A 25,487-nucleotide genomic window follows, 5' to 3' on the forward strand; every position below is an offset into this window, starting at 1 on the left:
ATACAAACTTATAATATAACATATTGAATAACGTAATTTTATATATTACGAAATTAATTAAAACAATATAAACTATTGAGAATTATTTATTTTATAACAGTTGATATGATTTAGCAAGAGTGTTGGGATAGAGGTTTCAGCGTGTGACTCCCATCCCTGAGGTCGTAGGTTCGTTCCCCGTTCGTGCACCAATGGACTTTCTATGTACGCATTTAACATTCGCTCAAACCGTGTAGGAAAACATCGTGAGGAAACTGGCTTGTCTTGGATCCAAAAAATCGACGGCAAATGATCATAATACATGATACAGAAATCTGAGGCCCTAGAAAAAGGTTGTAGCGCCACAGATTTTTTATTACTTTCTTTTATTTTTTAAATAGGTATGTCATATACCATACATTACAACCAACACCCAATGTTACATCTTAGGTCACTGGCTTATAATATTTTTTAATTTCCACGGGATTAACGTTTATAAAGATCAAGTGAGTGGCTATTTATCACAGCCGCGTAATAGTGGGCGGAGGCTCTAAGTGTGCGCTTGCGATTCGGATCGTTAAAGTCAATGTTCACTAAGCCGAATCTTGACCTGAAAAGCAGTAAAAAATTAGCAGCGTTATTCTAGATTAGACAGTTTTACTGCCACTAAATCAGAACGTCAACATTATTTTCAAAATGCACAAAACGTTGCTTTAATGTAAACTTGTTTTTTTGTCAAAGTGAGCGACAAAAATACAAAATCGTCAGTGAAATGGTCGAAAACGACATCTCATCGATAAATTAATTATAAGTCAATTATAGATATATATATTTTATCTCTTTTACTTGTTTATATCCCAGTGATAAGGACAAAAGCAGTGTTGGCCTAGTAGCTTTAGGGTGCGACTTTTATCCCTGAAGTCGTAGGTTCGATTCCCGGCTGTGCACCAATGGATTTTCTTTCTATGTGCTCATTTAACATTAGCTCGAACGGTGAAGGAAAACATTGGGAGGAAACCGGCTTGCCTTAGACCAAAAAATTCGACGGTGTGCGTCAGGCACAGAAGGCTGATCACCTACTTGCCTATTCGATTTAAAAAACGATCATTGAACAGAAACAGAAATCTGAGGCCCAGACCTAAAAAGGTTGTAGCGCCATTGATTTAGCTTTTGATAAGGACAAATCACCCAAAAGCTATTTAGAATTCAAAATTGAATTATTAAATTCAAATAAAATTCACTGCCTGGTCTCGTTTCTAAACAACGTTCGAAACTGTGTTGCATTACAAAAATCTCCGTTACGGAAGTTTTATATAGATGTTAGGTGATAAAAGAAAAGATTAATTTCCTTACGTGTATCCACTATTCCACTCATAGTTGTCCATAAGGCTCCACGCAGTGTAGGCCGTTACAAAGATTTTATCCTCGTTTATAGCAAGCAGCAGCTTAAAGCATACAAGAGCTGGTAATTCTAATTAAAATGTTTCAGTAATTTCATTTCGAGGAGACAGATGTGACGCATCATTATCTTCATCATCATTGTCGACTCATCTATATACTGATAAGAATAATGCAGTCATCTGAATGTGCTTCTTATTACTCTTACGCAGGTAGAGACTTAGCATGATAATATCAAAGCACTTATTTAACAGTGCCTGCCCATTACTAAACAGTTGCAAGAAATGAGTTGTCATTACGCAGCTACAAAAACGTACCTGTTCCAAATGGTCCTTGTAGTAGTTTACCCTTTCGTCATCATACATAACGGGTTCGGATGTGGCGTACCCATTCTCCATAATCTGGAATTCAATATCACCGAACTTCTGCTTTAGCCATTGCAACTGACGGCGAATACCTGGAGGGTAGCTCTGCAATCAAAATTTAAAAAATATATATAACGTTCTAATTAAGCATGCAGTAGATTGAACAATCATATTTCATTGGACATGGACTGTGCTATTAAAGCGGCGACATGTCTTCTTGAATAAAATCCAAACACCCAAACTTCGACATTTAACGCCGTCATTCTTAAATTACGCAATTGAAATCGATATATTTGCCTAAGCTAGGTAAATAAACCGATTATGTCGTTTTGAGTCAGTTAATATTCCGAATCGCTTCGCCCTTAGTCATACCGTGTCTAGACACGGGGAGGGGGTATGACTAACAGATAAGGCGTGTATACATTGGCCTACACAGAGAGAGCTCCTTGGTTTTAGGCTACAACTATCAACGGGAAAAATAGATATCGCAACGTACGTGGATCTAGATGAGGCAGGGAAGGCAATCCTCTGAGAATAGTGGCAGAAAGAAATTAAGCAGCGCTAAATCAACTTCGAACCTTATATCCCAATACGAAGAAACTTATGTGTCGCAGTACTCGAAAAGATCGACGCGTATGGACTGAAAATATTGCTGGCAAAGCGCAGCGAGCTGAAATTACTGGTATCTTGCGATAGCTCTACAACGCGACCGTCCTATCAAGACTTCTCCCGAGGGTCACCTGCTCATCGTACAGATAAACGTTCCACGTTGGCATGGCACTTACATAATCTTTACCGAACGCCTAATAAAACTAGCATCCCAGAAGTATCTAACGTCATCCGGCAAACTAAACATCGAAACTGTACCAATCGAGAAGGAAGTGACTAACGCTATACAGTCTCTTAAACGGCAAAGCACCTGGCATTGATCCTATTACAGTCGAAATACTTAACACACTTCCAAAGGCTGTTAATGGACTCTTAATAACATCACCTAAGAAGGGAGACCACAGCCAATACAACAACTAGAGAGGTATCACCCTACTCTTTACGTTACCCATCTAAAGTGCTATGCAGAGATATACTGGGCAGACTGTTGAAGGCAGTCGAGCCTCTTATACGTAATGAGGAACCTGAATTTTTAATAAGTCATGCACTGACAATATCAACACCTTACGTATAATACCAGAACAGGAATCAGAATGGCAAAGGGAAGATTATTTAGCTTTTGTCGACTTCGAAAATGTCTTTGATACGATAAAATGGCACAACAGCAGCAGATAACTATCATTTACGAGAACTACACTTGTAAAGTTATGCACAATAGTAGGGGTTGCTTCTCTCATCCCTTTTCTTGTCGTCCTGGATAAAGTCTCAATGCCCTAAAATCTCGTCGATACATTAAGTGGGGATGTTGCCTGCTTGTTTAGTCATAGACTTGCTGATATATAGACGAAATTTGGATAATCTACGTCAGGAGGTACCAAAGTTCGGCTTTAAAGTAACTCTTCCTAACCTTAGTTACATATATTAGGTAATTATTAGAAGCGTAAATTAAATGTAAGCAATCGTCACACTTGGTATCGATACTCGTATTGAAGTGTAACTTAGTTATATGTCAAGTTCGTTTTTAAGCGTCTCAACCCCACAAATTTTATGTTATAAGCTCATACTTTAAATCATTAAAGTCAGTTGTTACCCAGCTTCAAACAAAGTGTTTTAATTAACATATATCTGAACGAATCCATGCAAAATCACGGCAAAGAATTATACTTTAAATAGTTATATAACTTACAATCAGCCACGCAAGACCAGCCTTCCAGCTAGGATCAGGCGTTAATGCCAAACCGAATTCCGAGCTGCCTGATAGTGACACCCAGGTGAGGTTTTCGCCTGGCTTAGCAGTCTCAACTACTCGCGAAGTGTAATAGTTGATACCATAAAAGTCAAATGTACCTGAAATAATATTCTCTTGTTGCTGAATTACAGTCAAATACATCAGTTACGTTGGTTTTAAAAATTGTTCGTCTATAACAAATTATTGATTCATTTTTTTGTCTATCCACGCTTGTATCGTTACGTCACTTCTTTTACTCTTCTTCTCTCCTCTCCTCGCGGAACTATGAATTTTTATCGAAGAATATACAAGATTTTTACATACTGACTTAATTTTTTAACAAAACCTGGTCTATGGATATACACATATTACAACTGACTTACATAGTCTTTCCTCCTTACCTTTAATATATTCAATTTCTTCCCGTGTGAATGGGGGCAAGCGGGACTGACTGTATCCTTCTTGTTCACTTATCTGGGCTATGCGTTTTTCAACACTAGGAGGCCACCCACCAGTCTTTGAGTATATAGGATAAGAGTATAATGCCTGAAAGTTTTACATAACAAAAGGCCGAATAAGAATGTTTCAAAAAACACATTGGGCTTTAGATGTGTAAAAAAGAAATATATTAAGAAAAACACATGATAAAGTAAAATCAGAAAGTACATTAGACCCGACAGTGTGTCGCAGGCATCTCGTCTTCAATTTGACATTGATGATAATTATGATTATGATAATAAAATTGGCCTTGATATACTTACAATGACTTAATAAAGCGACTGAATTTAAAATTGTATTTTCTATATAATATAATGTAATCTGTAATACGTTTTTAATGGATTATAATTGCCAACAGTTAGTGGGAATCGTTGATTTTCCTTACTTATTAAGCTGTACAAAATAAATACATTTTTTGTACTTACCATTACGTTGCGCATAAGCTCTGCATTCTCTTCTTCGTCAGAGTTCTTTGGTTCGCACCAGAGGTGATGGTTCGTGAGACCAACCTTTCCTAAAATAGATAAATCATCAAAAAAGTTTTACAAGCGCAACAAAACGTGAACGACAAAATTAATAATTTAACTATTTCGTACACACAGCTCTTCGGTGCCATTTGTTTACAAAAAAATCTTTATTTTGGGTCCACTTTTATACAATATCATATTTGATTTTATTTGCCAAAGTTTTACTAAAATATAGATTAAAACTAAAACAAAAAATTAAAATTTCGCATTCATTCGGTAATATTTGAAATATATCCCATATCCCCATATCAACATGTCAGTCCTACAACTGATTGAAGTCTGCGAACTGGATGGTTTGTGTATAATTTTGTGCTCGAAAAAGAAATATTTTACGTGCAATTTCAACGAAATTGTTGGATTTTAAAAATAATCTTGTTAACAAAATCATAACAAAAAATGTAAAGGCTGCATAATCTTCACAGCCACCTTGCTTGAAAAATTTCTGCCACGGCCACTAGCCGTCACGCTCGGCACTCGAGCAGCGGTCGCGTCACGACCCACGGTAAAACAAGAGAAGCACGGCGGGTTGGGGCGCAAGCGGCACTAAACGTTGTGTTTTATGGGTATTCGTTTTTGTAGTCCAACATATAGCAGGAGAACGTCACGCCTGACGTGAATCCAACTTTTTCCCCGACCACAAAAATGGCCAAGAACATGAAGAGTTGAAGAACCATATTACTTTGTATTGTATTTGGGCAATACAAAAATGTGCGTTGTGTATAACAACTGCTCACGTCGCTTTCCCGCTCCGTCCGCTATTTGACCAAAGGTAATTCAGGTAACTGTTTCACTTACCCCTATACTGCAGCCTGAACTTCGAATCGTATAGCCTGTAAGCTCTCGCATGAGCCAGCATCACAACCTTGGCACATATATAATTTCCTATTCCAGGTAGAGCGATGCCGGGTGCCGCTTTTCCACCTTCATACGCAACGTCGCAGAAGCTAACCGGCTCGTTAAAAGTTAACCAGGTCTTGACCCGATCTCCAAAAAGGCCGAAAGCGACTTCTGCGTAATCCTCAAACCAACTTGCTAGCTCAGGATTAGTCCAACCACCTGAAGACAAAGAGAGATATACTCTTTACTGAGCCACAATCAATTGTATTTATATATCTATAGTTTCCAATTAAACCATCCATTGCTTTTAAAACCGGTGTTTTCCTCCATTGTAGGAGCAAGTGTTTGCGTACCTCCATTTGTGTCGGGTTCCTTTTCCTCAGCCTAAACTTGCGCACTAACCACTAATCACCAATCTTTTAAGTAGGCAATTATTATTATATCTACACTTTTATAAAAAGGTAAAGTATGGAGGAAGTATGAGTGTAAACGACATTTTTGTCAGGACGTTACCACTCAAGGTACAAATAAATGTTATAATTACCCAAGTCTTGCAATATTTGTGGTAGGTCCCAATGGTATAAGGTGACAACTGGTTCAATTCCATTCGCAATTAATCCGTTTATCAAATTGTTGTAATATCGCTTCCCATCTTCGCTTACATAATTGGAATGACCGTTGGGTAGCAATCGGGGCCACGATATTGAGAACCTAAAAAGGTCTGCCTTTGAGTATGGCGAATACTGTACATATATATTAACTTCCTCAGAATGTAACGAGTAAAGATTCTAAGACATTACAGTTTATTTACGTGAAACACTTTAGCCAGTGCACGTTCTACATTAATAGTATTAAAAAATACGCCTATAATTACATTATCTAAGCGGTCAATTATTGAATATTTTTTGATTTATTAGTACTCCTTGTCGGAATCCCCGTTTTTATGTTATTAATATATTTTCCCTTTTCATTTGCCAGCTATTTGATGTAGGTTTAATATTCATATATTGCATGCTGAGCATGCTTAAATAAATAAAAAATTGTATTTATTGATCAGCTTCAAAGTAAGAATGCGCAGTAAACGTACATTGTTATACCTAACTATATTTTTATCTAATTTTTTTTACAGAATAAGAAGCAAACAGGCAGGAGGCTCATCTGATCTTAAGTGATACCGCCGCCCATGGATACTCAATGCAAGAGGGCTCGCGCGTGCGTAGCCGGCCTTTAAAGTATTGGTACGCTCTTTTCTTGAAAGACCCTAAGTCGAATTGGTTCGGAAATACTTCAGTGGGAAGCTGGATCCGCACAATACGACTTAATATCTATGCATATAATATATAGAAATCTATAAAGAATTGTGACAGAAAATTTTCTTTACAATATTTATAAATTCGCATAACTATTGAAAGTATTAATCAAGTTATCTAATGGTGAAGGATAATAAACATTATTTATTAAAAAAATGTAATATGTATTTTTATCTATTATTATGTTATATTTAGTAATTATTTTTGTAATATAAGAACTAATAAGGACAATGCCTTTACACGCCTGTATATATATACAACTCTTTACGACTTTTTACTGTCGACCTTGGGCATAGCAAAGTGATGGAGGTAAAACAAATTAAGAATTTATTTTAATATATTAATTTATTTTTTAAATATACACGACATTTAGTTAAGGTAAATTAACAAACAATGATAGGAGCATAATAAATAGATAATAAATAATAAGTATTGCTTATATATATGTAATCATTTATTATAGAGCCTTACGAAGAAACCCAATTTAACACTCTCCCGCAATCAGGTTGGAAAGGTTTGGTTTTAATCTATGAATCTAAAATTTTGTAATGTTTTAAATGATTGTGATAAAAACAAATGTATGATCACCTGTAAAAATGCAGGCCCAGCTCCTTGGCTACGGCTATATCTGTTTCCCACAGGTGGTACGAGTCACAAGCCACATCACCATTCGATTTGTCGGCGATTAAATCTGGATTGTCATGGGTGAATGTGTCCCATATACTTGGTGATTTGTCTATGGAATAAACCATAAATATGATATTATTTTAGTAAATTAAACGCATTTTGTAGATCATTTTCTTGATTTAATTGTGTGGTAGACAAGTTTTGACGATGAATAGTGTGTCAATAAATAGGTCGAAAATGTCCAACATAAATTTTCTCCTTTGTTTCTACAAAACACATTATTATATTCTATTGAAAATAAAACATACCACTAACATTCCAGGCACCTTCCACCTGATAGGCCGCTGTTGCTGCCCCGAATTTGAATCCTGCCGGAAATGTTCGCCTTGCAACACACGCTGCTACAAGCAAACTTTAAAAAAAATATTGAGTTCAATTAAAATATACTATCAGAGCACAACACTAACCACCATCGGAATCTCTTAACATATTTCGGTAAACATTCACACTTGTTTCATTTAAAAGATATTTCTTGCTATCGTGTACGCTGTGATGGAAAGAGATGGAGGAGTATTATAGTGAAAACGGCTACACTAATTCGGCAGCAGATTTGACGCCAGCGAATCCAACGAACGCGATGGAAACTATGCTTGAAGCATTGGGCGTCCACAATGAGTTCACAGTTTCAGGCGTCATAGAACATTAAGTCAAGAAATAAGAAATAGTAAAGACAAAGGGGCTAATAATTTCGACGCATTTCTTAACAATGTAATATTTTTCTTAAGAAAAACACATTTTGATCGGATTAAAGTTATGTATTATTATTAAAAACTTATAGTTATTTACATAATTCTAATTTTTTTTCCGACGTTTCGCGTGCTTTTCTGCGTGCGTGGTCACGGTGACTGAAGACAAATTACATAGCTTTAATCCGTTCAAAAAGTGTTTTTTCTTAATGTGTAAAAGCTACTTTAACAAAAGACAATACAATATTTTTCTTTCAATATAATTTTATTTGTAATATATTTATTATTATTTACTTGCCACTATAGCGCATTATCTAACCTTACGTAAACAAATACAGATTTAATCTACATACTCATAGTATTTATTGTAAATACTAAATGACAATGGTTTAATAAATATACTTTTATATTAATGATAAAGTCAGCTTTGTGATAATAAACAGGAAATGGCATCACATCTATTGAGGAACTAAAAAATAAATCGTAAAATACGAATTCATTAATAAAATAAGGATATCTCGAGAAAATAATATGAAATATGAAAATGGCCAACTACAAAACAGTTTCGTTAATTTTGTGATTACTTTGATAGTAGATAATATCACAGAGATATAAGTTTTATCTCATTTGATCAAAATCAAAATAAGTTTATACAGTTTAGATACGTCTTAGTGCATGCTTATGAACGTCAAAAACATTTACAAAATTCGTAAAAGAGCAAGACTACTTTGATGACAAAATAATAATAAGAAATGTTTATTCATTTTAAGTTCAAATTCATTACAATGTGTATGATTTGGGAACCCTTTTAAGTAAAAAAATATACCTGTCTCAGGGTTTCTAGCTCTTTCATAACAAACTTAATTGTACATTCTTAAAATATTTAATTTATATATAATTTAGTTACATCTTCTAGTATTTTTTTTATTTTATTTTTTTGTTATTGATTTTTAACTGTTATCAACACGCTTGAGTGCATAAGGGAGTGTGTGAGTGCAAGTGTGTGAGTGAGTGAGTGAGAGAGTGAGTCAGTAAGTGAATGAATAAAGTCTGTACTACATACTAGGCCTCAAAAGAATCTCCAACTCTGCGTAGGGTATGTTCATGAGCCAGTCCTTTAGTCGTATTTTTAGATTGTAGACGGTAAGCGGGTAGATGTAAAAATGTATGAAAATATACATAAAATTTAAATAAATAAATAATAAAACATAGTAAATAAAAGCTGTTGGTCACCAGTTCTATACATAAACTAAAATGTACATAGACTAAATTATTTTTAGTTACGTGTGTTATTTTTACTAAAGCACTCTTATCTGTTTCTGTACAAATGAAAAAAAATAATGTAAATAAATTTGACAGAAATTGGCGACTTCAGTTGACACACAGATTAAGGTTTAAAGATATATTACTAATGTTCATAAAAATATAAATAAATTTTATGATTTTTTTTTAATTTCATATAATTAATATTGAAAGTTACAACGAGGATGTATGAGTTTATTTTAGTTCAATTAATATAGAAAAAATCTGCCGTCTATGAATCGTGTTTTCCATTTGCCCATTGTAGCGAAAGAAATAAAATCATTGACAGCTAACGTTTGTCTTTTCTTGTCTTTGGTGAAATTAGTTTCATACAACTGATTTCATAATTTAGATGCGACGTGAAACTAGTGTCGCGAAAGCTCCTGCGCTGTGCGGACGTGTGTACGTTAATGCCAATACATGATGCCACCCTGAATTTGTATGATAAACACTTAAAACTATTTCCATTTGGTAAAAAAACACAGCGTAAATAAGTTTAAGTTTTGCTGGTATAACCTAAACTTCAAATTCTTCTTCTCGTCGCTTCTCGACACATCTTGTTTAGATATTTTGTTAGACATTATTTTCAGTAAGGCAATTAAATTATCTTCACTCATTCTAAAACAGTTTCAATAACACTCAGGATCTCAATTGCTAATTCAGAGACTAACTTCATTGCACCCAAATGCTTACTTGTTAACAATCCTCGAATCTACCAACGTCTTCTTTGCTTAAAAGTGTTTTTTAAGTTTATAGGTAAGCATCTCATTAGCTACATTGAATATGAAAAATATAGCTTTGATGCTGACAAGGCTATGGTTAGAGCGATATGGAGTTCACGACACTACTTTATTTACGGATTACTCTCGCATACATCGAAACTACTTTCGTGAAACACATGCATACCAGTAATTTCGTAATGTAATTCCGCATTTACGGTAAGATTCAGAAACGAGGCGTACCACTAGACTAAGACTAGATATAGCAAGAAGACCACCACAACCCATCCACCACCTTATTTCATTCTTTAAAAATCTAAAGGCTGGCTATGAAATATTTATATACAGTGTTAGAAATGCGTTATTGAGGTTGACGGGATTTCATATAGAGAAAATACAACATTTTCAGTTGGAAATCTATGATGGTTTTGGAGTGAAACTTCTTTATCGGCGTTGGAAATAAATTTACCGTCACATTTTTCGGTTACGTTGCACAATGAAATAAGAGATCTTAGATCATTGTTCTAAAAAGGTCATAAAGAAGTTTCACTTCTTACGTGTGTACACTTGTACACGCACACATTTTTTTTCATAAATTATCTCTTTACTGAGACATCAGTGGACATTAAAATCTAGGCTAGACTAGGCAAACTTGAAAAAATGTATTTAAACCTTTAGGATCTCTAACTAACAAAAAAGTGACCATTACTCTTACAGTCTTCAATGATTCTCACAGACATTATGTTCTTGTGTTCTATTTTTTAAAACTAGTGATAAAAAAATTATTAACTCACCTGAGAACCACACTTAATCGATACATTTTCCGTAATAGTTCCCAACATTTGCACCTTAATGCATTTTTACTTTAAAAAATCAGTACTATACATGGTGTTCATGCCATCTTTTGCTTTAGTTGTTCTTTTGTTGTACGGAATTCTTTACTTTGTTGACGGATTAAATTAAAAAAACACGTGAATAACAATATAAAATTATGACGTCAGTAAAAAATTGCTACTTAATTTACACTTACTGTGAGTCCCTTAATCAAGTGACGTAGAACTGGCAAATAACTCCTGGTCACCCTTTATCGCCAGGTTTTTGTTTTATTTGCAAGGAGCTGCAACCATTATGTCTTGCTTCTCATGAGATTAAAGCAGTTAACTATAAAAAACATAAGAAAAACGTTTAATTTCTATCAGCAATGGGTATGTTGAGAAACAGTCACGTAATATTAAATAATAGGGCTTAGTTGCGACGTTAATTTTTATCTTATTTTCCGAAACTAAACTTGATTATTCACTACAAAAGACAAATGTAATAAATATTTCCTGTATTGTGTTGGCCTAGTCACCTCAAAGCAACTGCGTAAGATCTCAGCAAACCCCAGTTCAAACCAGTGGACTTAGTGATTATGTTAATAGTCGCGTACGATGATGGAAAACATCGTGAAGAAACCAGCCTTAAAGTCGAGGGCGTGTGCCAGTAAGACCCAGTCAAACTCTCAGAACATCCTTTATTTATCTTGTAGTTTTTTCAAATAAACAATGGATGGATGTTCAATTGTTTTTATAATATTACTCTTAAGAATTTCTTATTTAACAGCAGTGTACTCTAGTGGTTGAGGTACATCGCGGGATACTTGTATGCATGTTCTATGTATGTGTACGAATATTATTACAATTACGGCAAAATATTTGCTTCATCTGGAAGGAACGCTTCTTTCACTGCTGTAATCGCGATATAAATAAATTAGATTTTGGTGTAATTTCCGTTTAGAAAAAACATGGTCCCAGAATCCAGCTTTATATAAAACATCTACGCCATGGCAGTCAAACTATTTATTCAACTTCCCAGAGGTTACACGACGCTACGATTGCAAAAGTTTTGAAATACTATAAGTATTTCAAAACTATATCACATAATAAATCATTTGATTGCTTTCATTTGTAATTAGACAAGTTATGTTGTTTGTTGTAGTTTTTAAATCTTTTGTTTTTCAATTCATCCATCATAATATATACCACTTTAAGGCAAATATTATTTGACGTACAGAATTTCGTTTGAATATTTCAAAAGTTTATAAAAAGCAACCAATATGCATTATAAGCATAGGTTAAGATTAGATTTAATTACAAAGACAAAGACATTAGATTTAATGTATGTATAATTAAAACAATATATACAATTTATAATTATTTATTTTATAACAATTGATATAATTTAACCATTAAGTTAAATCATTTATTATAAATTTCACCTTAGTAGAGAGATACAATGTAAAAGTCAGTCTTATACTATGTAGACACCCAATGTCCCATTTCAGGTCACGAGCTTATAATTTATTGAAACCAAATTTTCAACACATCCACGCGACTAATGATGAGGAAGGTCTAGTGAGTGGCTATTTATCACAGCCGCGTAATAGTGGGCGGAGGCTCTAAGGGTGCGCTTGCGATTCGGATCGTTAAAGTCAATGTTCACTAAGCCAAATCTTGACCTGAAATGCAGTAAATAATTAGCAGCGTCTAACTAGAATAGATTAATTTCTGATTTCTACAGCCCTGATTCACCTCCGTACATAACGTTAATACAATTGGAAAAGGAACAAAATGTTACTTTAGTGAATACGTGTCCTGTTACACATCGTAAAATGAAAAACATACAAATTAACTCTAAGCCAATGATGGATGTTTTCAAGTATCTTTACATCTAAAATTATATGTAAGTGACAAGGACAAAAGCTAAAGCTATTTGGAACCTAAATTTAATTTAATTAAAATCTCTCCCTGACCACGATAGCTAAAAAGAGCTTGAAACTATATAGGATTAATAAAATCTAAATGTATAATGTTAATCGCGTAAAAGTATATAGTAGTTGAACTTTCTTACGTGTATCCACTACTCCACTCGTAATTGTCAATAAGAGACCACGCAGTGTAGGCCGTTACATTGACTTTATCCTCGTTTATAGCAAGAAGCACCTAAAAGCATATAAGTGATAGTCAAGCTACAAAGTTTCTGTAATTTCATTTTTCATTTGTCGTATTTTTACTCTTACGCAGGTACAGCCAGCCAGTACAGTACATGATAATATTAAAATACTTATTAATTACACAACATGCTGTGTCTTTGAGGTATATTAAATGGTGTTTTTCTACAGAATTGGACACACCTAACGTTAAGAAGGTTGGGGCCTATTGGTGAGTACGTCTGTCCAGGAGATGCCAGTTCCACCGCTTGAATAAACCTCAGTATATAAGGATTTTCAATATTCCTTCATGAGTTTCAATGATAATAAGTATTTTTAGTGAAAATTAAATTAATAACTTAATATATTCTTTATCTTTTGTATTTAAAACACCTTTAGCTTTTTGATTGTAGACTGTTAATGAAATGTTTCGACATTTAGAGTAAACACATACAATTGAAAAACATTTTAAGTTTATAACAAATATTAATGTTAATAGAACTGGGTAAATTGATTTCATTTTTCCAATTTAACCTAAACCATTACAGAAAAATTGCGAGAAATGTGGTTTCGTTACGTAGCCCAAGTACTAACCTGTTCCAAATGGTCCCTATAGTAGTTTACTCTTCCCTGATCATACATAACGGGTTCGGATGTGGCGTACCCATTCTCCAGAATCTGGAATTCAATATCACCAAACTTCTCCTTCAGCCAATGCAACTGACGGCGAATACCTGGAGGGTAGCTCTGCAATAGAAATTTAAAATTTTAGATTCAACGTTCTGCTAGTACTAGTACGGCGACAATTCTTCCCAAACAAAGTCTGGTTTCGATTAATTATAAGTGGAAAACAGCGTTACCAACTTTAATTTCAAAAAAAGGAAAACAATCGAATCAGATAGTTTACAAAGTTAAACTTAATAAACATGTGGGTTTCGTAACAGTCAAACGTTGAACATTCCTACCGTCGATACGGTAAACTCCTTTAAATTAAGAACATATTTCAATAAAGGTTCTAAAGTATATATATCCATTATTTGAATTATCTTATTGAGATATACAAATATTTATGCGTGTGTTCGGTAATTTATTTTTTATTAATTCGTTGACTATTAGGCGGTCACCTCGTTGTAAATTATTGAAACAGTAAACGATAAATTAACACATCAAAATGGTGGTTATTGACGAAGTTTAAAGTATAGTTTTTTAAATAAACATGTCTTCCATATATATCAAACTTACAATTAGCCATGCATGACCAGCCTTCCAGCTGGGATCAGTCGATAATGCCAAACCGAATTCCCAACTGCCTGACACTGGCCAGGAAAGCTTTTCGCCTGGCTGAGCAGTCTCAACCGTTCGCGAAGTGTAGTAGTTAAGTCCATAAAAGTCATATGTACCTGAAAGTATATTCTCTTGTTGTTGAATTACAGCCATATAAGTTTAATTTTGAGCAGTGTTGGCCTAATGGCTTCAGCATGCGACTCTCATCCCTGAGATCGTAGATTCGATCCCCAGCTGTGCACCAATGGATTTTCTTTCTATGTGCGCATTTAACATTAGGTCGAACGGTGAAGGAAAACATCGTGAGGAAACCGGCTCGTTTCGGACCCAAAAAGTCGACGGCATGCGTCAGGCACAGAAGGCTGATCACCTACTTGCCTATTCGATTAACAAATGATCATGAAACAGATACAGAATCTGAGGCCCAGACCTAAAAAAGGTTGTAGCGCCATTGTTTTTTTTTATGTTTCATTTTAACGAGATTTTTTTAAGTATAATAGTCTTTGAGGGCACGGCAGTTCGCCTGTCGAGTCGAGCAAAAAATCGCAACGACCGTACTATGAAATTTCTTTGTAGTGATAAAAATTAGAAACCTGATTTTTTTCTACAAAGCAGGAATGTATAAGCAAGGTATATTTCAAATATTTAACCAGCAGTCTAATAATTATAACTAGAATCAGACGTAATTATACAAATGTTTTGTTTTTAATATATGGGTACATATTGTCTTTGCAATCGCACTAAACAATCTAATTTAATATAAGATGTATTAGTTGTAAGATACGTTGTGTATCCATGTGATGGAAGTTAATGTATTTATTTAAAACAACATTTTTTTAAATATTGATATGGCCACTAGAAGATGTTGTTAGGTTACCTAATTACGTAATAACTTGGTATTACTTGAATGTCACAACTTTTTACAGTAGAACTGCGTTGCTAGACTTGATTTTTTTATAAGTTAAGTTTTTTCTTTATATATACGGAGCTCTTTGCACTTGTTTTTAGGTAATATACTAAAAAAAACATTATTTTTGTCCATCCACGCTTGTATCAATCAGCACTGGGTCTAATTGGCTTGATGACACCAATTACAGTAACTGACCTACTAAGTATGTCTTTCCTTCTTACCTTTAATAAATTCAATTTCTTCCTGTGTGAATGTTGGCAAGCGAGATCGACTGTATCCTTCTTTTTCACTTGTCTCGGCTATACGTTTCTCAACACTAGGAGGCCAGCCACCAGTCTTCGAGTATATAGGATAAGCGAATAATGCCTGCATAATAAAAATGATTTAAAGTAAACGAGAAAGTATATTAAGCCCCCACACGTTTTAATACGTTATTACGTAAAATCCAGTGCAAGAGCTCCATATGTATAAAGAAAAAACTTAACTTATAAAAAATTCAAGTCTAGCAACGCAGTTATTCTACTGTAATAAGTTGTGACATCCAAATAATACCAAATTATTACGTAATTAGGTAACCTAACAACATCTTCTAGTGGCCATATCAATATTAAAAATATGTTATGTTTAAAATAAATCACTGTGTGGCAACTAGTCTCTTCAATTTGACAGACTGTTTATAGAACTTGAAAGTACTAAAAGTAATCCATTCATAACATTTGTACTGTTGTACAAGAAGCATAAATTCGTTTTGGATATAAGACAGATTTAGGAGGTTGGTTAAAATTGTTAGTGAATGTATAAAGCTTTGAATCAAGAGTGAGGCAGCACATTGAGCTTTTTACACTTTACTTGTTTAACAATCCGAATTTTTCATATAATTTTTGTCTTAACTCATAAATGTATAGATGTATATACCACGATACATATCTATTATCGGATAATAAAATTGACTTGATATACTCAATTAACATGATAAATAAAGCGCTTCCTTAACACAATTTATTTATTATTGCATTTTCTGTTTAAAATAGTGAGTTATCACCATAGTGGAAAACATAGCTTTCTCTCACCTATTAAGCCGTAAAAAAGTAGTTTTTTGTACTTACAAATACGTTGCGTATTAGTTCTGCATTCTCCTCCTCGTCAGAGTTCTTTGGTTCGCACCAGAGTTGTTGGTTCGTGAGACCAACCTTTCCTGAAACAGATGAATGGTAAATTTATTACTTCTTTTTAATTTTTTAGAAACCATTTAATTTTTACGCCACTTCAATAGTTAGTGAGAATATTGTTACGGAGACGGGTCGACTGCAATGTTTCTAGATTTTTCCACTACTTAGAGAACTTTTCAGCAGGCTGTAATATGATTTCTGACCTTTTCAGGAGAGGGTCAATCACATATTACAAAATTGTTTTTATTAAATTACCCTAGTTTTCAGGAAGCTGAAACCTTTTTTCAGTCAGTTTCAGAACACGTGTAGTCGATTGGTGCAGTTTTCAGGAGACCCGTTTTCAGGCGTTTTCAGGCCTAGGTATACCCCTTTGATGAAGGAATATTCTAGACCGAACTCTCTAGGTGTGAGACAAGGACGAAATGATACGAGAGAGAGAGATAGAAGATCAGAACTTTCTCGAAACCAGACTGAGCACTCTAGAACGCCGTACGACAAGGACGGAGCAACGTGCGAAAGAGAATTGTGCAATCGCTACTCAGTAGCAAGCCCGCTTAGAAAGTTCTCGAATATTGTTTAGAATTATTCCCAGGGATATATAAGCGAGCCGAAACGCGACTAGTCGCCTTTAGTTTTGAATGCGATAACAAGAGCGAAACACCGAAGCGATAAAGTGCGAATAAGTGATAAAGTACTGTGTGAAGTGTGCGTAAGTGAAGTAATTAGTGACTGTGTTGTTGTGTTATTAGTGCATCTCTGCAAGTAATTTGTGCCCATAAATTCCTCATTGATTTACCAAGAAATAAACCCTTGAATAAATCTACGGCATTTTCTATCCGATCCCCTAGCTCGTAACAATATAAAACGTGAAATAAGTTAACTATACATCTCTTTGAGGCCAATTTATCAAAAAATAATTTTAATTAGAGGCCGTTCCGGTCCGAAATAGAAATCTTAACCCCCCCAGAAATTGTTTTATTGATCGTTAAATCTTGCATTAATTCATAATGTCATCAAATATATCGCCTTATTCATAAAATCTTAAGTAACTAATTGCACCGTTTTAACTAACTGAGAACTTTAGTCCAACTATATACAATTTAACCGAAAACGAACTCCTAGTACTTTAGATAAAATAATGACATTATATTAGTTTTAATCAATAAGACTGTGAGACATGTCACGATTCTCTATCAATGATGTAAATGTTTCACTTACCCTGATACTGCGGCCTGAACTTCGTATCGTACAGCCTGTAAGCTCTCGCATGAGCCAGCATCACAACCTTGGCACACATATAATTTCCTATTCCAGGTAGAGCGATGCCGGGTGCCAATCTTCCAGCTTCATACGCAACATCACAGATGATAATCGGCTCGTTAAAGGTTATCCAAGTCTTGACCCGATCTCCAAAAAGACCGAAGGCGACTTTCGCGTAATCCTCGAACAAAATTGCTAGCTCAGGATTAGTCCAACCACCTAGAGAGAGAGAAATACTCTATAACGAGCCAAAATCGATTGCCTTTATTTTCCAACAGCCTCCAATAAAAGGCAAAGTATGTCGGTTCCCTCACGATGTTTTCCTTCACATTGTTTGAGCAAGAGTTTTCGCAACCCTTTGAACTTAAGACCTCAGCCAAAAGTTACATACTAACCACTAATCTAACACCGTTCTTTTAAGAAGGCAATTATTATTATATCTACGAATGACGTTCAGTTTCGCGGTCAGGGAAGGGAAGGCTAAATTAGCCTCCAAAAAGCTTGGTGTGCTCAGCAAGGCGAGACGGTACTTCACTCCGGGCCACCGCTTGCTCTATAAAGCGCAAATTCGGCCCCACATGGAATACTGTTCTGTCCTCTGGGGAGCTCCCTCCTCAGTACCAGCTCCTTCCACTTGACCGTATTCAACGAAGAGTGATTCGAATCGTTTACGACCAATCACTTTCCGTGCGGCTTGATCCCTTGGCGTTGCGTAGAGATGTTGGGTGTCTCTGCATCTTCTACCGCATTTACCATGGGGAGTATTCAGCTGAGTTTCATTATCGGACGTCAAGGCAGAATACAAGATACCATCCGTATCACCTCGACGTCCGTCGTTACACAACTGAGCGTTTTCTAAGGTAGTTTATGCTGCGCACCACCACTATGTGGAACCAGCTGCCCACTGAAGTATTTCCGAACAAATTCGACTTAGGGTCCTTCAAGAAAAGAGCGTACCAATTCCTGAAAGGCCGGCAACGCACTTGCGAGCCTTCTGGCAATGTGAGTGTCCATGGGCGGCGGTATCGCTTAACATCAGGTGAGCTTCTTGCCCGGTTGCCTGCTATTACCTTTAAAAAAATCTACACTTCAAAGGTAAAGTATGGAAGAAGTATGAGTGTAAACGACATTTTTGTCAGGTGGTTACCACATCCTCACTCAAGGTACATATAAATGTTATAATTACCCAAGTCTTGCAATTTTTGTGGTAGATCCCAATGGTATAATGTGACAACTGGTTCAATTCCATTCGCAATTAATCCGTTTATCAAATTGTTGTAATATCGCTTCCCATCTTCGCTTACATAATTGGAATGACCGTTGGGTAGCAATCGGGGCCACGATATTGAGAACCTAAAAAGGTCTGCCTTTGAGTATGGCGAATACTGTAAGAGTACGACGAGTAAAGATTCTAAGAGATTACAGTTTATTTACGTGAAACACAGTAGCCAGTGCACGTACTATAAAAGTTTGTAAATAATACATTATTGAAGAGGTAAAACACAAAATAGTTCTGATTTAATAGGACGCCATGCCGAATTTAATGGAAATTCCATGTTTATTAGGAAATAGTGTCCGTTTATTAGATCCAATTATTTTTGATATTTTTAATTACAAAATATCCGAATTCTTTCGTACAGGATATTTTAATTTAGGAAAAATATTGTTACTTTTCAGTTGACAGGTTATTTTTACATTTTATCGAAGATTCAATGTAAAACTTTAACAAATGACGCAAATATCATACGTTTCATTATCATAGTTATATTATATGAATAACCGCTATCATATTGTATTATATACATTTCGGTATTAGTGTAAAAAATTTATACCTATCGGGTTTCTTTTTATAGAACATGGGGCAAACGGGCGGTAGGCTCATCTGATCTTAAGTGATATCGCCGCCCATGGACACTCTCGATGCTAGAGTGCTCGCGAGTGCGTTGCCGGCCATTTAATAGATTCGCATAGATTAAAATACTTCATGTGTCATTTATCACCAATATCTTCGACCTTGTTGGCACGAGCGCAATAATCTTAAACATTTGATAAATTTTCAAGTACCTAAGATTTATTTAGACAACTTAAGATTATGAAAAATATAACGTCAACCGCGTAAGACTATGTATATATATATCACTTTTTATATTATTTTTGTTTTTAGTAACCTTTCTCATCAATATTTTAATTTATTATAATTAATATATTTATGTAATCATGCATTACGGTGTGTTTAGTATTATCTTTAAACAAATGCAACCGTTTTCTTAGCTCTCCATCAAGGCATAACGATTTATTTTAAAGAAACTAAAAAAAAATATCACAAAAGGCATCAGGCGGAAAATTGTGTTCGAACTAATTTTAAGGACGTTTTAATTTCTATAAAAAATATCCAATGTAAATAAAATATAATCTAAAACAAGTTTTATAACGTTTCTTTGTTTTTAAGGCATTTAATTTCGAAAAAAAGATAAAAACTTGATTACATAATGATTCGCTTTTGCATAATACTTATGGAAGTTATCGCAAACAGTCACTCCTATTACCTCCTAACGGGAAAAAACAGTGGAAGAAACACTGATCAAGTAAACAAAATAACCGGGACCACACGATGAGATATCTTTTAGAAAAAGCGTTACACAGCAGTAAGTTAATACTCTCCGGAATGGAAGGCTGGACACATAGGTTTTAGTAAGTTCATGTTAATAGCCTACCATTGCTCAATGTTTTAAATTTATACCGTAAGTAAAAGTTCACCTGTAAAAATGCAAGCCCAGGTCCTTGGCTACGGCTATATCTGCTTCCCACAGGTGGTACGAGTCACAAGCCACATCACCATTCGATTTGTCGACGATAAAATCTGTATTGTCATGGGTGAATGTGTCCCATATACTTGGTGATTTGTCTATGGAATAAACCATAAATATTATATGTTAATAAATTAAACGCGTTTTGTGCAGCATTTACTTGATCTAATTATGTTAGATAACTTCTGACGATGAGTAATGTGTCAATAAATAGACGCAGATGGAAAATGTATTACTAACGGAATATTTAGTCACTTTGTTTCTCCAAAATAAAATTATTATATTTTGAATAACTTACCACTAACATTCCAGGCACCTTCCACCTGATAGGCTGCTGTTGCTGCCCCGAATTTAAATCCTGGAGGAAATTTTCGCTCCGCAGCACAAGCAGCGACCAGCAAACTTTGAAACAATAATGTTACGTTAATATCTATGTGGTATGCGTTAACTGCCAACAGAATCTGTCATCGGAATTTGTTACCATATTTGGATACATATTCCTTTCCGAAGAACGCGTTTTGGTCAAAGCTCACCAATATCTAGATTAAGCATTCTAGGTCTGGATATCCATAGTTGCTTTAAAATCGATTTTCGTTTAGCTTTTGTAACTTTAATTGTATTATCTCTTCGTGTATGTCATGTTTGCCTATTAGTACTCGTCATTGTATAGTGATCAAATTCTATATGGTGGTTCTCTTACCAATGTATCAGTGTACCGAACGTTGGCAAGCTTTCATTATAAAAAAAATATAGAAAAAACATGTTTAATTTATAGAAATTATCAACAAAATCAATAAATCAGTTGCTTTACAATCTTTTCAGGCCAGGGCCTCGGATTTCTGTATCTGCTTCATGACAATTTGTCATCTAATAGGCACGTAGGTAATCAGCCTCCTGTGCCTGACACACATCGTTGTTTTTTGAGTCTAAGGCAAGCCGGTTTCCTTACGATGTTCTCCTTCACCGTTCGAGTGAATGTTAAATGCGCACATAGACATAAAGTCCTTTGGGAACTCAGGATGGGAGTCGTTCGCTGAAGCCAATAGGCCAATACTGCTAAGAGTAATTAACCCCCATAGTTATTCATTAAAAATATGTCTCATTGCATTAATATTAATCAAAGTACTCATATATCTTTTCTCATCACAGCGTGCGTAATATTATTAAAAAAGTTAATTTGTTTATAACCGTAATGTTACAAAATTAAAGATCTAGTTTGCGCCTGGTAGCCAGTTGATACCGCAAATCCATCCACTTAAAACCGCTGCTTCTGAGGACATCGTGATACAGTAGAAAATGTCGCCATTATAAAAGTATATTACGAGTGTTTTAATGGTATTCCTATATTATTTTTTTATTTCTCAGCCTAACTATACACGTATATAAGTGTGTCTAACACCTACCAGACCTTTCTATATTACAATGCAAATTATAAATCACTAGCATTTGCTAAAAGTCATATACAAAGTAACGAAGGATGTAAGTTTATATGGATACATATTTATCAGGTAGCCAGGAAATACTACAAATTACTTTATTACAAGATCAATTTTTTTATCACTAATGAACATAAAACTTACCAACGTTTTTTAAATACGTAGAATGTTGAACCCTTCTCTAATTGTTACTTACTTTATACAAACAACCATTACAGTATAAAATAATAATCACCATTCTATATCTTACACATATTCTCGATTTTTGAATTGTGACTTTCCGGTTTCCTTACGAAAGTGCTAATTGAAAAGGAATCTATTGATGCACAGGCGTGTATTGAACCCACAACTTGATGGTTTAAGAGTCGCATGTTTAAGGAAAATACATAACTTTCTCTTCCGATGCAATTGTATGCGATCTGATTCAAAGACATAGATGAGAACTAAAGTAAAGCCATTTGTGGTTATTTTTTAGCCAGTAGATCAAGCGACGCGAGTTGCAATGGATACACTCCAAGGAGATTCCAATTATATCTCCAACCAGGCGCTTGATTGGAACACGCAAGGAAAGGGGAAACGTGGCCCCGTGGGAAATAATACTTCGAGCGAGGTGACGTACGAGGCTCAAGACCGAACGCGATGAAGACTCATTGAGGATGGCCTCTGCCCCATCTAGGACATTAAGTCAGAGAGTTAGACATAGTAAAAACAGTGGGGCTAATAATTTCTCCGATTTTCTTCACACTGCACTGTTTTGAGACAAAATACTAAGTTCGATATTACTCTCAGGACAAAATCTCAGGACAACGGTTTAATTAAAATAAAAAAATCAATGCTACAACCTGTTTAGCTCTGGGCCTCAGATTTCTGTATCTGTTTCATGATCATTTGTATATTGAATAGGCAAGTAGGTGATCAGCCTTCTGAGCCTGACGCACGCCGTCGACTTTTTGGGTCTAAGGCAAGCCGGTTTCCTCACGGTGTTTTCCTTCACCATTCGAGCGAAAGTTAAACGCGCACATAGAAAGAAAATCCATTGCTTCACAGCCGGGGATCGAACCTACGACCTCAGGGACGGGCGTGGCACGCTGAAGCCTTTAGGCCGACACTGCACAATATCACAAATCACACACACTTAACAATAAAGATTGATTTATGAAAATAGTCCAGAAACTTAAAAAAAATAATCATAATCATCATCATAATACAAATTCATATAGTATATCTGAATATATATAAATTGGCACACCGTGAGCAGTCTGGTCCAACTTAAGAGATAGGATAGCTTAGATCTTTAATTATAGTCACAATTTTATTTTATTGCAAATTATATGTCTGTAATTAATTGACAGTCACAATTATCTGTTAACTCCAAAAGATTCTAACAGATGTCGATACTTTTCGACGGGATTGAGTAAGTAATCAATAAATGGCACTGCTATGGTAAACCGACAAGCGTGTCACATAAGCTACAATGCAATATCATGATTACCACGTGTTATTGAGGCTAAAGTAACAATTAAATTCATTTTGTATTAAACAAAATACCAGTGAAATTCAATTATTTCTACTTTTTCAATTTTTGGTGTTAGCATAGCCAACGACGTGTTATAAGTAACACAGTCAACAGTCAAATTATAGTGACGATAATACAGTGAAATTATTCTTTCGTGTCACGGTATTAAGCTAACTAAAACCACATTAAGGAGAAACGAAGTTCACGGGGGCAGCTAGTTATATTATATAATCCTTGTATTACTTCAAAATAAACTCCAACTAAATGCTAACCTTCAAATCGGCTTTGTACATTCTATGATGACCACAGTTAATGCAAAGTGATATCAGACACTTAAGAGAAAAGAATCAATATCCAGGGGAAGATAATAAAGATTCTACAGTAGATTATGTAAGAGATATAAGATATAAATTATTTTATATAATAAAAAATAAAGTAAGTTTTGTTAGTAGTTTTAGTTAATTTTTAAATGTCTAAACGAATGGAAACTTACATGCGAAATAAATGTTTCTTATAATGACTATTTCATTTTATCTATTAAGTATTGATAGTAACAACGGGCATGTCTAAGTTTATTCTAGACGAATTAGTATGGACATACTACTGTCAATGCATTATTTTTTTCATTTGCTTAAGGAATCGAAAAACATTGAGAGTTCCACCTCTTTTCTTAGTCTAGCACGTCTTGGTATATGATGTTTTATTTAAATAATTGTCTATTCACCGAGACATCACTGGACATTAAAATCTACCCTAACTTATAACTAATAATTAATTTAACATATAAAGAACTCTTACTAAGAAGGATCTTTATCAAAAACTTATCCCATAACAGTACTAACAGTCTCCAATAAGAGAAATACACTCAGTTGTTGTGTTCTATTTTTAAAAACTAATGATAATAAAATTATTAGCTTACCTGAGAACTACACTTAATGGATACATTTTCCGTACTATTTCTTGACATTTCCGCCTTAATTCAATATATACATAGTGGTATGTTATCTTTATATTGTAAGATAACTTATCTGTTTGTACGGAATTGTTTACAGTTTATGCAGATTATATTTAGACTAGATGGCGGCATTATGTATCATATAAGGGCGTGGATTAACGGATAACGTCAGAACGTACGAACCTTGTACATAAAAAATCGTTTGGAAAAGGAATTCTTGAGAACGGATCCTATGATGTTTTGTTATTCTCGCGTACTTTTTTCACGAAGACAATAAATTCTTTTCAGACTGCAATAAAATGAATTATCAATGAAATATAAAACAAGACGATCAAATAAAATATATATAACGTATCATATAGGAAATAAAATGTACACTTATGACTTCAGAAAATAAACCTCCTAAATGTACAATTACTACCAGTTTTCAAATCAAGAGCCTAGAACGGACGAAGAACTGTCAATAACCTCTAAAAGAGTTTTATTAATTATTAATTTACAACGCAACAATCTCCAATGTACTACTGATTGCTGGATAAAGGAACTGACTTGACCTTGTAAAAATATAGTTCAATAACTTAAAGATAACGAAAAAATAAATACAGCTAATGTAAAGGACACATGAATCACGATAATTTCAAAATTATTTTAGGAAGACTATAAAGAACTTTTAATGCTTCTAAAGTTTAGTTACAAAGAATTGAGACAAAGGAAAGAATTTCATAGCATTACAATTGTCAAAGATTTTTTTTTATTGAATCGGTCCATTAGTTTCAAATTCTATCCATTAATAAAGATAAATATTTTCCCTGTATACTATTAGTATAGCTTTAGATACATGTGAGAACAGTATTAGCCTAGTGGCTTCAACGTAACGCAAACCCCAGCTGTGAACCAATGGATTTTGTGATGTTACCACTTGCGTACGGTAATACAAAACATCGTGAGCAACCTACCTTTCGTAGCGCCTTTTCTTACAGATAAATAACAATTGTTTTATTTACTGACATTGTTCAATACTGACAAGATAATATTAA

The 25,487-nt window shown here is 34.6% G+C and overlaps 2 protein-coding genes across 2 annotated transcripts; both read right to left on the minus strand.

The window, feature by feature from the left end:
* Positions 1 to 272: 272 nt before the first annotated feature.
* LOC123707819 (myrosinase 1-like) lies at positions 273 to 7,867 on the minus strand. Its single transcript, XM_045658168.1, has 11 exons — positions 7,846 to 7,867; positions 7,687 to 7,779; positions 7,340 to 7,487; positions 5,986 to 6,152; positions 5,400 to 5,660; positions 4,503 to 4,591; positions 3,981 to 4,125; positions 3,538 to 3,698; positions 1,695 to 1,847; positions 1,333 to 1,424; positions 273 to 589 (listed from the first exon to the last, which is right to left on the minus strand). The coding sequence occupies exons 1-11, from the start codon at positions 7,865 to 7,867 to the stop codon at positions 466 to 468; spliced, it is 1,455 nt and encodes a 484-aa protein (XP_045514124.1). The 3' UTR covers positions 273 to 465.
* Positions 7,868 to 12,340: 4,473 nt separating this feature from the next.
* On the minus strand, positions 12,341 to 24,461 carry LOC123707361 (myrosinase 1-like). The gene is made up of 11 exons (XM_045657363.1): positions 24,415 to 24,461; positions 20,842 to 20,945; positions 20,494 to 20,641; positions 18,923 to 19,089; positions 17,695 to 17,955; positions 16,414 to 16,502; positions 15,529 to 15,673; positions 14,356 to 14,513; positions 13,708 to 13,860; positions 13,035 to 13,126; positions 12,341 to 12,642 (listed from the first exon to the last, which is right to left on the minus strand). The coding sequence occupies exons 1-11, from the start codon at positions 24,438 to 24,440 to the stop codon at positions 12,519 to 12,521; spliced, it is 1,467 nt and encodes a 488-aa protein (XP_045513319.1). The 5' UTR covers positions 24,441 to 24,461; the 3' UTR covers positions 12,341 to 12,518.
* Positions 24,462 to 25,487: the final 1,026 nt, after the last annotated feature.

Source organism: Pieris brassicae, chromosome 3, assembly GCF_905147105.1.
Source record: "Pieris brassicae chromosome 3, ilPieBrab1.1, whole genome shotgun sequence".
Classification (NCBI taxonomy): Eukaryota; Metazoa; Arthropoda; class Insecta; order Lepidoptera; family Pieridae; genus Pieris; species Pieris brassicae.

Bases quoted from the DNA above. Each gene is read 5' to 3' on its own strand.
- LOC123707361 (XM_045657363.1), bottom strand. From the start codon at position 24,440: ATGTATCCATTAAGTGTAGTTCTCAG. The intron at 20,642-20,841 runs GTAAGTTATTCA...TTTATTCCATAG, and splicing joins AGGTGCCTGGAATGTTAGTG to ACAAATCACCAAGTATATGG. The intron at 14,514-15,528 runs GTAAGAAGGAAA...ATATACTTTCAG, and splicing joins AGAAATTGAATTTATTAAAG to GTACATATGACTTTTATGGA.
- LOC123707819 (XM_045658168.1), bottom strand. From the start codon at position 7,867: ATGTTAAGAGATTCCGATGGTG. The intron at 1,848-3,537 runs GTAAGTTATATA...TTTTGATTGCAG, and splicing joins CTGGTCTTGCGTGGCTGATT to AGCTACCCTCCAGGTATTCG. The intron at 590-1,332 runs GTAAGGAAATTA...ACTGCTTTTCAG, and splicing joins GAGTGGAATAGTGGATACAC to GTCAAGATTCGGCTTAGTGA.